Source organism: Chaetura pelagica, unplaced genomic scaffold, assembly GCF_000747805.2.
Source record: "Chaetura pelagica isolate M959 unplaced genomic scaffold, ChaPel_1.0 scaffold273, whole genome shotgun sequence".
Lineage (NCBI taxonomy): Eukaryota > Metazoa > Chordata > Aves > Apodiformes > Apodidae > Chaetura > Chaetura pelagica.
In genome coordinates this window covers 1217390-1231613 of record NW_009952828.1, presented here as the reverse complement: position 1 = coordinate 1231613, position 14224 = coordinate 1217390, and the positions used below count along the sequence as shown (strand labels likewise).

General features: G+C 45.5%; 1 protein-coding gene across 5 annotated transcripts in view; it reads right to left on the bottom strand.

Moving 5' to 3' along the window:
- Positions 1 to 14224, bottom strand: part of PUM1 (pumilio RNA-binding family member 1) — a 78186-nt gene that overhangs the window by 5675 nt on the left and 58287 nt on the right. For 4 of the 5 annotated variants that reach the window (XM_009995155.1, XM_009995152.1, XM_009995153.1 and 1 more), the window contains 6 exons: positions 7334 to 7601; positions 6604 to 6733; positions 5771 to 5905; positions 4284 to 4421; positions 2458 to 2583; positions 1252 to 1373 (listed from right to left, as the gene is read on the bottom strand). In XM_009995155.1, the coding sequence (XP_009993457.1) occupies positions 1252 to 1373; positions 2458 to 2583; positions 4284 to 4421; positions 5771 to 5905; positions 6604 to 6733; positions 7334 to 7601 (919 nt within the window). The remainder of the gene's footprint in view (positions 1 to 1251; positions 1374 to 2457; positions 2584 to 4283; positions 4422 to 5770; positions 5906 to 6603; positions 6734 to 7333; positions 7602 to 14224) is intronic. The other variant, XM_009995154.1, reaches the window with a different exon arrangement.

The following is a 14224-nucleotide window of genomic DNA, read 5'->3' as shown; positions in this document are numbered from 1 at the left end:
GGGGCTTGGAGCAACCTGGGCTGGTGGGGGGTGTCCCTGCCCATGGAAGGAGGGGGGATCTGGATGATCTTTAAAGTCCCTTCCAACCTAAACCAGTCTGGGATTCTATGATGAGATCAGTGTCTGTTCCTACAGGGTGCCCCTCAGAGAGGCTGATGAGTTGTTCTTTGCTTGGAGCTCAACAGTAATGAAGGGCCATTCCAACAGGGAAATGCTTTTTCAGGAATCAAAAGATCTCAGCAAAGGCAGAGAACTTCCAGAATTCCTGAATATACAGGATGACAAGCCTCTGCTCTCCAGAGAGCCAAGTTAAATAGGAGATATAAAAGGGGATGGAGAATCTTGCAAGTCTTATCTTCTGCATCCCTGACTGAATCATAGAATCACCAAGTGGTTTGCCACAGCTAGTGCTCAGCTCAGGGGACATCCTACACTAATTAACGTTCCATCTGGAAAGAAGGTTAGGAAAAAAGAGCAAGGCAAGTCAGGGAGGAAGAGTTTGAAATAACAACATTAAAGACCACACTCTTCTAATTCTTGTTAATGGTACACTTCCCTTGTGTCCTAAAGTATTAAAGCACTATTTTATTAATCATAAAAAGGGGAAATACTGAGCCTTTGAAGAGCTCAGCCTTCATGTTCAAATGGCTAAAAACTACACACAAAAGGAATTTACAAATGTGGGAAGTATTTATTCATCTTTACATCCACTCAGGTACCTGGATTTTGTTTCCTACCTATGGCATCTGGACCAAGAGCCTTGTCCCTAAGAGAGTATCACTGTGCATGTCTCATAAAACACTGCAAGACTCAACATATAAAAAAAAAAAACAGTCTTCTGAGAGAAGTGGGATAAAAAAGGATTGTTGGTAGATTGATTTCCCAAAATTTCCTTGTGGCTCTTCATTCCAGAGGCAGTGGAATGCTCTTGTGACACGTTATTATCCAATTAGTGACCACTAAAATGACCAAAAAAACCCAACACACACAAAACCTCTTGGTCAAGTTCAGGAACTTGGATCAGAGCTACTCTTCCACATCTTCATCCTCCTTTATTACAAGTAAAACTTACCTTGCCAGTCCCTGATCCCAGTTTACAAGCAGTTAAAAATAGCATTCTGTTGTTAAGCAAAAAAATTCCTTTCACCTCCTTTCACCTGCCTACACCCCACCCCTAATAAACTCTTCTGCAACTCCAGCAGGTGTCCATGCTCCCATGGGGTGTAGAGACTTGAAGGAACAAATTCATACCTAGCAAATTTATGTTGACTCAACACGAGCACGTTGCCTCTAATTTCTGCTACAATCTTGCTCTTATCCTCAGGCCGACCATGTTCTAGTACATGCTGGATAACATAGTTCCCATACTGATCCTGTTTGAGAGACAGCAGAAGTGTGTGACAAAACGTGGACAAGAACCATTAATATCAAACTAGTTCCCAATGTGCATTAAGACTTATAAACTTAAACTAAACACTAACTAAAATACCATATAAACCATGTAAATACTTTCTACTTCTACACAAACGTGCATTCTAGAGCTTTACCAAGAGGTAAAATGTTACATCCTTGTACCCATTATAAAAGTCAAAAACCATTTCCTTGATCATGAAATATCAATATTCTGCTCATTTCAAATTTCTTGGTTTTCTCCAGGTTCAAACATATCAAATCACATGTCCTGCAGGGCTGTGTCATGGCTCTAGCTACTGGAGACTTATGCATGTTCATATTCTGAATGTGTGTATATTCTGATCACAAGATACACATTTTCCCAGCTCATGGTAGCAGAGACACAACCCAATGCCCAACTGCCATGCTCAACCTCTTTCCACATTCCATGAACTAAATATGTGAGCATACAGGACAGGGTCTACTTGATGTTACATCCATTATACCCCAGTAACAGAATCCTAGAAAAAAAAGGAAGGAAAGCAAGGGAGAGCGAAGGTAGCCAGGAAAGGTGTGTGCATAAAACCAACACATTTTAAGAACACCTATTACTTGGTATTTTCTTCTCCTAGAAGTAATCAGCTCTTTGTATCAACTCCCTTAAGCTCTCACTTGCACTGTAACTTCTGTAGTGGTGGCCTTGGCAGTGCTGGGTTAACGGTTGGACTTAATGATCTGAACGGTCTTTTCCAACCAAAAACATCCCATGATCTTGGAGTGAAGCATTAGGACATGCACACACTCAATTCTTAAGATCTTTTTTAAAAAAGGAAAGTAACTACAGCTGTGGTATCTGTTGGATATTTGCACATGGCCAAACCAATTAGTGGTGAAGCACTTCTTGCCTGGCACATTCCTTCCTCCTCAGGAACAGAGTCCCTGTGTTCCCAGGACCCCAGCAACACTACAGCTGCAGTCCCAAACAGGCTGTCAGGAACTTTCCTAACACAAAGCAGTAACTGAGAAACACCTCCCAGCATCCACGTTCCCCCTTCTCACACTGACCTGAACGAGCTGCTCGGTGTGTTGGTGAAGTTCCTCCAAGATGGGAAGGGTCTGCTCAGGAAGACAGTGCTCAAGGATCCTCTGGATCACACGACAGCCATAGGGATGTGTAGACAATGCAAAAACCTGCAGTTGACAAAGACAGGCAAGCACAGGCAGCAACACATCTGTTAGTCTCTGTGAACCCCAGAAACCTTTTGGCAGTAAATGAACACATGGTGGTTTTTCTCAGGCATGGCAGGTAACACCAGCTTGCAGCCTCCAAGAAGGATGAACTGGAACCATCTGCTCCCCACTGCCACAGGACCAACTGGGTGATCACATCACATCCCTACCTGGCCTTCAGTCTCCCCACTCATGGAGCAGGAAAACAAATGGCAAAGCCTCTTGAAGTAATAAAAAGTACACTGGGACAGCCAAGCCTGAGTAGAAAGCTGTGCTAGAACACTGGATTAGAAGAATAAAGCCAAGCTACTGCTTGCCAGCTATGTATTTTAAGCTATGCAAGAAACGGTAGGAACCAGAAAGGTTAAAAGCAAAGGATTTTCCTCAACTGTTTGGATTTGTTTAAAAGCCTTAACTGCATTTAGGAGAAGTGACAACAAAGAACCTTCTTGCTCATTTCTAAAGGATTACCAAATCTACTGGTAAGAACATGACACGTTTTATTATTGCTGCACATTTTTCTGTCTAAAGCACAAAGTCCTATTTGGTGGCTTAAAATTAACAAAAGTAGCAAATCCAAGCATTGAAGTTCAATTGACAGTCTGCAAATTTTTAATAACCATGGAGTAAACTGTGCAGGACAACAGGACTTGAAGTGCAATTAACTTCAGAAAAAAAGTCTTGAGGTGGTAAATTTAATCTTCCACATGCAATTAACTTCAGAAAAAAAGTCTTGAGGTGATTTAATCTTCCACACGAAAGTTCAGATGAAACTGGGATGGCTGGTCAAAGAAACATCCATGTGATCAACCAAGTTCCCAGGGGTATTTCTGCCTCTCCTAACTCCCTAATGGAAGGTCCAAAGCTGAACTCAAACCAGCAAATCTGCTGAGCAAGTTTCCAGCTAGAATCCTGCTTGTTTTGACATAGCCAAGCAAGTCCTCACTTTCAAAGCTGCTTCAGGAGCAGCCAAACTACTAAAGCCTGGTTCCTGCCTAATAACCCTGGGCTATCCTTGCATCCCTGTGGCAAAACCCTCAACACTTCAAAGTCCTCCTCCAAAGCCAATTAAGTTGAAGTTGGAAATGCCCAAACCAGTGCTGCTGTAAAAGAAGAAAAGCTGACTACAGGCAGAATAAAGCCACCTACACAACAATATCCAGGACACCAATGCAGGAGGGGATACCATGAAAAAAAACCAACAGGAGAATGAAGCACAAGTAACTGCCCTTTTCTAGGTGAAACTCATGTTTTTCCCCTTGTCTGAGACCCCTGGGAAACAGCAGTTCTCTCAGCCATCCTCACAGGTAGGAATAATAATGAAAGGTGACTACACCCACCACCAAACTCTGCTCACCACCTTTACCATGAAGACGGATTAGTGAGAGACTTTTTTATTTCCATCAGTCAAAAAATACTTGATATTCCAGGAAACCACATTTTTGCAAGGATGTTTCACTGTGACACCCCTGCACAAAGTGGCAAGAGAGACAGGACCAAAGAGTTTCTGTCTCACTCATGTTGCTGCATGAGCCTTTCAAGCCTAACTGATGCTTGCCAAAATTTTAAACAGTTAAGGAAGTTAGAGGCACTCTTATGCTATTCAAAGCAACATGTAAGAACATAAAGGATCAGAGTCAGTATCTTGGTGAAAGACTTACCTGTCCCTTAAATGCATCAATGATGAACTGCAGGGACTGAGGCTGCACACACTCAATACACTTCTGCACCACGTGGTTCCCATTCTGGTCTTTCACACACTTGAGGACGTGGCCATCCAGCTCCCGTACCATCTCGTTCTATGAGGGGGAGACAGAGGCAAACAGAAAGCACCACCAGGATTCACTGCTGATAAATGCAAAATTTTCACTGCTAAACGTGGTCAGGAAGATGAAAGGTGTGAAGGGTGCATCAATGTACTTCCAATTGGAAGTTTTACAGTGGCCAAGTGCTGAGATGAAGCTTGCTGTGCTAAAGAAACAGCAAAAAAAACCCCCCACTCCTAGGAAAGGAACCCCTCCTTCCATTGAGCCTGAGTGTCCTCTTACAAGTAAAGTATTCAAATTTAAGAAATATTACTGATCAACAATGTTACTGTGCATTCCCCATTTCCTTCTCTGCTCCTCTCAAAAAGAAAGAAATCTAAAATGCCAGAACTTCACAAAGCTTTTGGGTGTCAGCTTCATATATTGCTAAAATGGGGTCAGCAGTGGGATAGGAACTTGCTGGTATTTAAATAATGCACAACCATTAAGGAACCTCAGCAGATAAAGTTGAGTTATGGCTAATGTACTACATGTGCAGACTAAAAGCTTCACAATCAGAAAACAGAGAATGACAGGCTTTGGGTTTTTAACAATACTCCAAAACTGGATGAGTTCAGTTTTGCAACCAATACAAAACCCAAGCATTTCAGGAACAGAACATACTCATAAATAACATTCTGGAGGAAGACAAGCAGCAAATGCTTGGAGCAGCAGTGCTGGAGCTTGGGCTCCACTCTGCTGACACACTGAGGCAACAGATCAGCCCAGGCTTAGCCTAAAGGGAATGAGAATTCCTAAAGCCTCTTGCAGTTTTTTAATTTAATAACCTACATTGAGATTCTGGTATTATGATTCCTAACACCTTTATTAGCTAGCTTGCCTAGCGTATTTTTCACCTTAATTCATTGTTCATAAAACCCTGGGGGAACTGCTTTATTAATGAGCTTAGAGTGGGACTCGGGCTATCAACCACATCTCCCCAGTGCCAGGCCAGGCTCGACGAGGAGGAAAGCAGAATATTGACCCACATATCAAAGCAGTGATATCTCAGCAAATATTAGAGGCAAAACTCTGGCATTGCTTCCTTCAAGGGATTTAAAAAATATCTTCTAATTCACTGTCATTCTCAGCTTCCCCTACACACACAACCTGGTTTCAGGGAATTCATGGAGAACCAACACCATTACCAGTTAAGTGAAACAAGGAGATGACAACGAGACCCAGGATGGTGTCACATACTTGTCATGCACAGAAACACAACAAACATGCCAGAAACCAAACCAAAAGAACACCAGCCACAAGAGGAACAGAAGGTCGCAGTTCAGGTCACCAAACGGCAAGGAACATTAAACATCAAGAAGAAAGTTAAAATTGAAACTTACAATTACCTGCTGGTCTGGGGGAATAAACTCCAGGGCCTTCTGGATCACCCTACAGCCATACATCTGCAGAGCCAGGGACAGAACGTGCCCACGGATACGTTCTGCCAAGGCTAACTTCTGTTCCAGGCTGCCAAACTGGGAAGATGACAAGCAGTCACTACCAGCACAACCCTCTCACGTGGCCCAGCAGCCCACCCACCCCATAGCACTGAGGTGTTAACAAACACTGCAAACTACCAACCCCACCTCAACGGATGGCAACAGGCAGCAGTCAGACAAGCCTGACGTGTCAAAAACTCCAGTCAAAGGTGCTGGAGTCACCAGGGTGCCTTGTGTCCACACGCTAATCCTCGACAAAGTTGATATAAGATTAGTGGATAAAAGAACCACCAAAGTTTGGTGGAGAAGGAACAGATCAGGCTCAGGAAGGACAGCTGGACATCTGCCCACCCTCCTGGTATGAAAACAAAACACCTTCTTCTAGCTGATGCTGTTCACTGGAAAAGCTTCTCTTCTGTTCCTAAATACATGAGTACTGACAGCTCAGCACAGCATCCTTGAGAAGTCTGGTTGGACCTACATCTCCTGGATAAGTTGCTATTTATTCCTACACCTTATGCATCTCAAAGCTAAGTGTTACTTTTCAGATGAATCTTTTGAGTCCCAAACCTCGGTCACCCCAACAGGAAAGATGCAACAGCCTGTGGGGAGGAGGTGACATCAGTTTTGGCAACTATCCACCATTTTAGCCAAATAGCAGGGTTTCTATGAGCCTGTCCAATACCTTGGCACAGAAGGCATCCAAGTTAGACTGTAGTGGAATGCAGACTTACTTCAAAGAACTTCTGGATGACATAATTTCCAAAAACATCAACCATCAACTGATAAGCTGCCTGGAGGATCTCATTGAACACGAGCTGACGTTCTGCTGGGGTAGCACGCTCCAGTTTCAGCTGGATAAACCTGGAAAACAGGGCTGGTGTGATGCTACTGGCACATACCCCCTTGATGCATCTGTTAACACAAATCCATTCCAAAACCCTCATACATCAAGCTCTTGCAAAACAAACTTTTGAGGCACAGTCGCCTTACCCAGCCATCTGAAACCTCGAGGTGGGTGCTGCCATGAGGAGCACAGTCACAAGTCATTGTCAATAATCCCAAAAAATCTCCTCATTTAAAACAAAATAGATCTCAACCAGTAACACAGCAAAGTGTCTCATCCAGGTGGCTCTTTAGAATGAGTTGTGACAGTGGGACTAGCAAGCAAGTTATGCAGCAAGCAAGTTGCTCTTCAGAGGAGGAGCTCCTGCTGTCAGTGTCTATACCCAAACCTTCAAAAAGAAGGGTCAGAACATCACAGCACTTGCAAAGGAGCTCCTGCTGTCAGTGTCTATACCCAAACCTTCAAAAAGAAGGGTCAGAACATCACAGCACTTGAGTTTTCACACCTCCTTTTCCCTGTTCTCCCTCTTCGCTTCAAGACGCGACGCAAACAACTCCAAGAGCAGCTTTTCCCCCCCACCCCAGAGCCTTCCCACAGCGCCGGGTTCCGAACCCCACCTGGATCCGTGCTGATCCTGGGAGAACTCCATGATGTGGCCGGCGATCTCCCGCAGCTGCAGGTTGGGGTAGCGGTTGTTGCGGAAATCCTCCAGCAGGCGGCTGCGGCCCGAGGGCATCACGTCGGACATGCCGTAGCGCAGGCGGGAGGAAGGGAACAGGGTGCTGCTGGGGCTGAAGAGGCTGGAGGCGCTGCTGGCGCTGCGGTACTTGGCCTCAGCCCCGGGAGCTGCTGAGATGTACCGGCCGCTCCCGTTGGTGAGACCTCCTGCAGGTCAGGAAGAGAGAGGTGAATTCACAAGGTGGAATCAAGCAGCCACAGGGTTAAGCTACAATGTGTATGTGACTTTTCACTTCTGATCTCCTCTCTCACTGAGGTTTCGGACAGGACTGAACTAGAAAGGGTTCTCAGCTAAGCTAAATGAGCTGACCCCAAAACAGCAGCAGTGGGGATGTGTTCAAGTGCTGCTGGGGCTGCAGAGGCTGGAGGTGCTGTGGAACTTGGCCTCAGCCCCTGGAGCAACTGAGATGTAGTGGCCGCTCCTACTGGTGACACCTCCTGCAGGTCAGGAAGAAACAGGTGAATTCACAAGATGAAATCAAGCAGCCAAGGGATTAATCAACAACCTGGGCATGTCCTTTTGCTTCTGATCTCCTTTTTCACTGAGGTTTCAGACAGGGCTTAACTAGGAAGGGCTCTCAGCTAAGCTAAATGAGCATGTTCAAGTCCCGTTCCTGCACAGCACAGTTGTACTAACCAGAGAATCAAAACAATTGGAAAAGACCTCTAAGATCACCAAGTCTAACTGACCCCTCAGGAGAAAAAAAACCACCAGTCCTCCAAACAAGACAACAGCACCCATCATGCCCACTAGAGCATGTCCTGAAGGGCCACATCTACATGTTTCTTGAATCCTTCCAAGGGTGGTGACTCCACCACCACCACCCTGGGCAGCTGTTCCAGTGCCTGACCACTCTTCTGGTAAAGAAATTCTTCTTAATATCCAGTCTAAGTCAGGAACAGCTACAGACCCCTGCAAAGAACAGAACTTCTGTTCCTCACTCTGTCTCAAAACTGTCTAAACCAGACAAATTGTCAATCCCACTTGCTAACTCACTAGTTCTAATGACCTTATCCTCCATCCCTTGTTTCTTTCACCTACCCTGCTGCTGTGTGAAGGACTTATTTAAAAGAAACACAGTGGGAGTGGGGAGAGAATTGATATTAAATGAGGTAAGAAAAAGGGCAGCAAGAAGCAAGTATACAATTTTTTAATATAACAAACAGTTGTTAAATAGAGGTAAATAACAATACATTAAAAAAAAAACTACTTTAATAAAAAATGCTGTGCTTTCACACATCCCCTAAAGATTTTCATCTGCATTAAAACAGTCACCGAGTTACCCAGTAACAGGTTTGGGGAACAGTTACCAAACAACAAGTGTTGTTGGAATCACAGAATTCCAGACTGGTTTGGGTTAGAGGGACCTTAATGACCATTTAGTTCCAACCCCCTGCATGGGCAGGGACACCTCCCACCAGCCCAGGTTGCTCCAAGCCCCATCCAACCTGCCCTTCAACACTGCCAGGGATGGGGCAGCCACAGCTTCCCTGGGCAACCTGGGCCAGAGTCTCACCACCCTCCTCTCAAGAATTTCCTCCTAATGTCCAACCTCAATCTCCCTCTTCCAGCTTCAGTCTGTCACCCCTTGTCCTCTCACTCCCTGCCCCTGTGCAAAGTCCCTCCCCAGCTTCCCTGGAGCCCTTTTAAGGCAGTGGAAAGCTGCTACGAGGTGTCCGTGGAGCCTTCTCTTCTCCAGGTTGAAGGATTCAACTCACATCTTTATACATTGTTTCCTTGCCTGTAATTTTTCAACATTTCCTTCAGAGCTCTGCCAGAGGACTCTTCCCTCTCTTGCAGGGCTGGGGATCCCTCTGCTGGTCAGAGGCTGCAAGATGCCTTGAGACAGCATGGTTTTTCCTTGGGTGGGACAAAGACCTCCCAAGAAAACTGTTCTTATCACATGGGAACTTGACACCTGAAGGGCCAACGTGAGGTAGGCAGGGAAAAGCACCTGAAAAGAATAGCTACACACGTTTTTGGGAAGGAGGAAGTCCTTGTAGGCAAACAACAGTAGGGCTGTCTGCAAAGAGCACAGACCTTCTCCTGGCAGCCATGCATGTGATGGTGTCTGAAAAATCTAAACAGTACATAAAATTAAAAAAGAGTGAACTGCATTCTTCTGCCCTCAATGCCTGAAGGAAGCTCCCAAGCAGGAAACACTACATGGGAATTAAGTATCTGATAACAGGGTAATAAAGCTCCCCTGTCTCTGAGCTGGGCAAACGTGTTCTGGTACCAGAGCTGGTACCAAACCTTGACAAGCTGAGAGCTGGGCTTTTTCAGCCTGGAGAAGGCTCCAGGGAGCAGCTTCCAGTGCCTGAAGGGGCTCCAGGAAAGCTGGGGAGGGACTTGGGACAAGGGCAGGGAGGGAGAGGACAAGGGGAAAATTCTTCAGTGTGAGGATGGTGAGACACTGGAACAGGTTGCCCAGGGAAGCTTTGGCTGCCCCATCCCTGGCAGTGTTGAAGGGCAGGTTGGATGGGGCTTGGAGCAGCCTGGGCTGGTGGGAGGTGTCCCTGCCCATGCAGGGGGGTGGGACTGGATGGGCAGGGAAAAGCACCTGAAAAGAATAGCTACACACGTTTTTGGGAAGGAGGAAGTCCTTGTAGGCAAACAACAGTAGGGCTGTCTGCAAAGAGCACAGACCTTCTCCTGGCAGCCATGCACGTGATGGTGTCTGAAAAATCTAAACGGTACATAAAATTACAAAAGAGTGAACTGCATTCTTCTGCCCTCAATGCCTGAAGGAAGCTCCCAAGCAGGAAACACTACATGGGAATTAAGTATCTGATAACAGGGTAATAAAGCTCCCCTGTCTCTGAGCCGGGCAAACGTGTTCTGGTACCAGAGCTGGTACCAAACCTTGACAAGCTGAGAGCTGGGCTTTTTCAGCCTGGAGAAGGCTCCAGGGAGCAGCTTCCAGTGCCTGAAGGGGCTCCAGGAAAGCTGGGGAGGGACTTGGGACAAGGGCAGGGAGGGAGAGGACAAGGGGAAAATTCTTCAGTGTGAGGATGGTGAGACACTGGAACAGGTTGCCCAGGGAAGCTTTGGCTGCCCCATCCCTGGCAGTGTTGAAGGGCAGGTTGGATGGGGCTTGGAGCAGCCTGGGCTGGTGGGAGGTGTCCCTGCCCATGCAGGGGGGTGGGACTGGATGATCTTTCAGGTCCCATCCACCCCAAACCATTTTATGATTTTATGACCTCTTTCTTATGCTCCCTTGCCAATGGTGTGGCCATCACCTTCCCTATCTACCCGGCTTCCCAACTGAGCAAGAACTCTGAAAAGTCTCCAAGTGATATTCCTGTCTGCTGGAAGGACCAGAACAGTCAAAGGATCAGTAAATCACTGCTTAGGGAAAGGAAGGCCAACAGTGACAAACTGAGCAATGCTGTACTGACTGTTTTTCATGGCATTCAAAGAGCTCAGAATTACCACTTGTCTTTTGAAAGCCTGGAGCAAGCAAGAGTCATAGCACTAATGGGCTGAGGTGGAAAACTAGTTCCTGGTCGTCTGCAAAGAGCTGGAGGAAGAAAGGGTTCAGCACTCACAGTGATATCACCTGTGCCTTATCTCTTAGTCAAGCAGGAAAGCACATTTTGTACAAAGTCTTCTTTGCCAGAGATTTTCTGAGAAAACCCTTCTGATCTTTTTGGAGATTCAAAACGAACTACAAATTACTCCAGTTTTCTACCCATCTCCCTCTCTCCTGATGGAGGCACCAACTGCAGGTCTCCCTGTGATGTTCAACATCATACTGGGAATTAAGAGACCATGGATGGGACTGGTTTCCTAAATCAAGCAAGTACTCCTGAAACCCACCTGCCAACCACTAAATGTCAGAAACCTTGGAGTACCTCAAGCTCGTTTACGCCAACAGGTGTTTGGGAATACAGTGACTTTGCCTGATCCCAGATTTCAATAGGATTTTACAGCTCCTTGTTCAAGAGCAATACATAAAGGCTGGAAGCTCCTTAAGCTAGGGACACTGGGAGAGAATAAAGGAGCAAAAGCCTGAAACAAGGGTCAGGACTCCTACAAGATGTTGGCACTGAGCTTCTCCTGCATCCTCAGCCAGAACAAACTTCAGAAGGGGTCTGCAAACTGTGTGGAGACAACCTGTCCTGGAAAACCCACCACACTGCCCATGCAAAGCCCTCAGCACCCACATACAAAAGCATATCACTGCTATATGCAGTGACTGGAGGTTGTACAGAAGGGACAGCTGTGGTGTGGTCCTGTCTCTGAAGAGACTGAGCATATTTTCTTAAAAGTGCCTGGGAAAAGTGTCTTAAAAGTGTCAGGAAAAATCTGTACTTGGGGAGGATAAAGAGCACGGACTCTACCCTGGGGACTCAAAGGCTGACGTGTTACTCAGACTCACACTGTGGTGTTTCCTGTTTTGGAATGGTAAGTCATCTTCTCAGTGCTTGCTGGGGCACTGGAGATGGACACTAACCTGAAAGAATTACTGATTTCAGGGAGGGGAGAAAGGACAATGAAAGGACAAGTCAAAATGAAGGCACAAGGGAAGAAACACAAAGGCTGCTGTCTGAAAACAAAGCACTTCTTAAGCAAGTGTCCAGGGGACTTTTACATGGCCCTTAAATTGCTCTGCAAGGCAGGAGTTCCCAGCATGAGAAATGCCAGAACAATGGGAAAGAAAGGCAGATGAAAAGCTGGCTCTGTGCAAAGGCAGGCGGAGGAGACATTCTTGCTGCTCTGCCCCCTCCAGAGGGCTCAGTGCAGAGGTGCCAAGCAGAGTCCACCCAGCCCAGGGGACCCCCAGGCTGCCCAAGGGACCCCTAGGCTGCCTCCACAAGGGTGGGAAAGGCAGGAGCCAGCAGCCCCCAAGACACTCCCAGTGCCTCTCCCCAACCTGTGACCCCATGAGGTGCCACCAGCTGCCCAGGGAGATGCAGCCCCACAACCTTCCCAGTCGGTCACAGCTCACTGGTCAGCAACTCCCCAGCCAGTTTTCCTAAAAAAAATCTCTAAGAAATGAAATCCCCACATGGGCTTATCAGCTTCCTGACACCAATCCTGTCTTTTAAATTACCAGCTGACTACAGTCTGGGGCAGCTCTCTCCCAAACAGCTCCTGTAAGAATTTAATACAATTAAAATAATTACTCATCTGCTGCAAATCTAATCCCCATTCCAAAGAGGGAAAACACAGAGCTGGACAGACTCAGCCCCCAGGCTGCAGTGTGATAAATGTTTCTATTGGGACCACACCAGCTACATAGACCAGGGCTGACAAAAATTGCTTGTGGGACTACAAGAAGCAATGTTAAGTGTAACCTGGCCAAAATTAAATTTTAGAATTTAGAAACACTTATTTAGTAATTTGTAATTCTATCACTTTGATCAGCACTATGGAAGAAGTGAGCCCCTGCTGCCTCTGGCACCCAAAAGCACATATTTATTTACAGTTGCTTTACCCCAGCTATGCACAGTTGCATATGTTCCTACACCCTTGAGTTTGCAGCTCAGCCTCCCTCCTCCAGTAGTTCTTTTTGTAAGAACTGGCTACATGATTATTTCAGGTACTTGTGATTGCCCAGACATTTCACAAGGTCACTTTACAACACCAGGAAAAAAAACCCTAGCTTGAAAAATACACACCATTTTTCATAGTGATGGGCTTTCAGAAAGCCAGCAGAGCTGGAACTGAAGCTTTACTCACACCACCAACCCCACAGATGATTGACTTGTGCACCCATGAGACGTGACAAAGTCAAACCCACAACTAACACTGCACTGAACCACAGACTTGCTGATTGCAAGTCAGGTTTAATGCCAACTTCTTATGTCATCATGTAACCCTGAAACCAGTTACTTGAAGTGACTCCCCCAGGTTGTCTCCCCCAACATAATGCAGTGGTAGGATGTGGGTGTAAACCTGCCGGCTCTAATTTCCCTTTTTGGAAACAACACATTTGGGTGTTCCCATCTGGCCTTTCATTTTTAGGTTCTTAGAAATACTCCTCATTCTCTTTATCACAAACTGCTTCTGATACCACTCCCAAAAATAAAGGGAGTCAGCCTCAAGCTTCTCATAAGGAAAAAAAAAAAACCAACAATGCCTATGCTGGTTTTGTAGCATTTAAACTTATTTTATAACCAAAGGAAACTACAACTACATCTGACACTCTTCTGTTTCAGGTGAAAGAGAAACTTAAAAAAATAAACTGATCTTTTAAGGCTTTGAAGGTGAAAACCACACCACTAATGCAGAGCTATTTCATGTGAGATTTTTCTTGCAGCATTACCAAGTCAGACACAGAGGAAACCTGGCTACAAGGAGAGGAACATTTTGTTGAGACGGGAAGACCCACACCCACTGCTCTGGGGCACAACCCATCTATGTAAATGGCAACTCTGCTTTCTTTCCAGGGTTTATTCTCCAACAGATTAACCTTTCTCTGATGTACTTTTTAAGATTCATTCTTTTGTTTGCCTGCAGGGGCAATCGACTTTTTCTAGTGCCAGATGTGGAATCTGGTCAGTCTTCAGAAGTAATTTATTGTAGCTATTTAACTGTCAGCTTAAGGAGTATAAGCTACATAAATAAAGCTAAAAATCCTTCTAATTCTATTAAAGCTCTGAACAAGGAAAGATGGTAAATCTAAACTTGATCTTGAAAAATTATATTTATTACTATTCCATGCTAGATTTTGGTCAGTATCAAATTTACCACACATGCATGTAATAAGAATGTTAAATATAGTATTTGATGAGTATGTATATGCATGGAAAACTCTTCC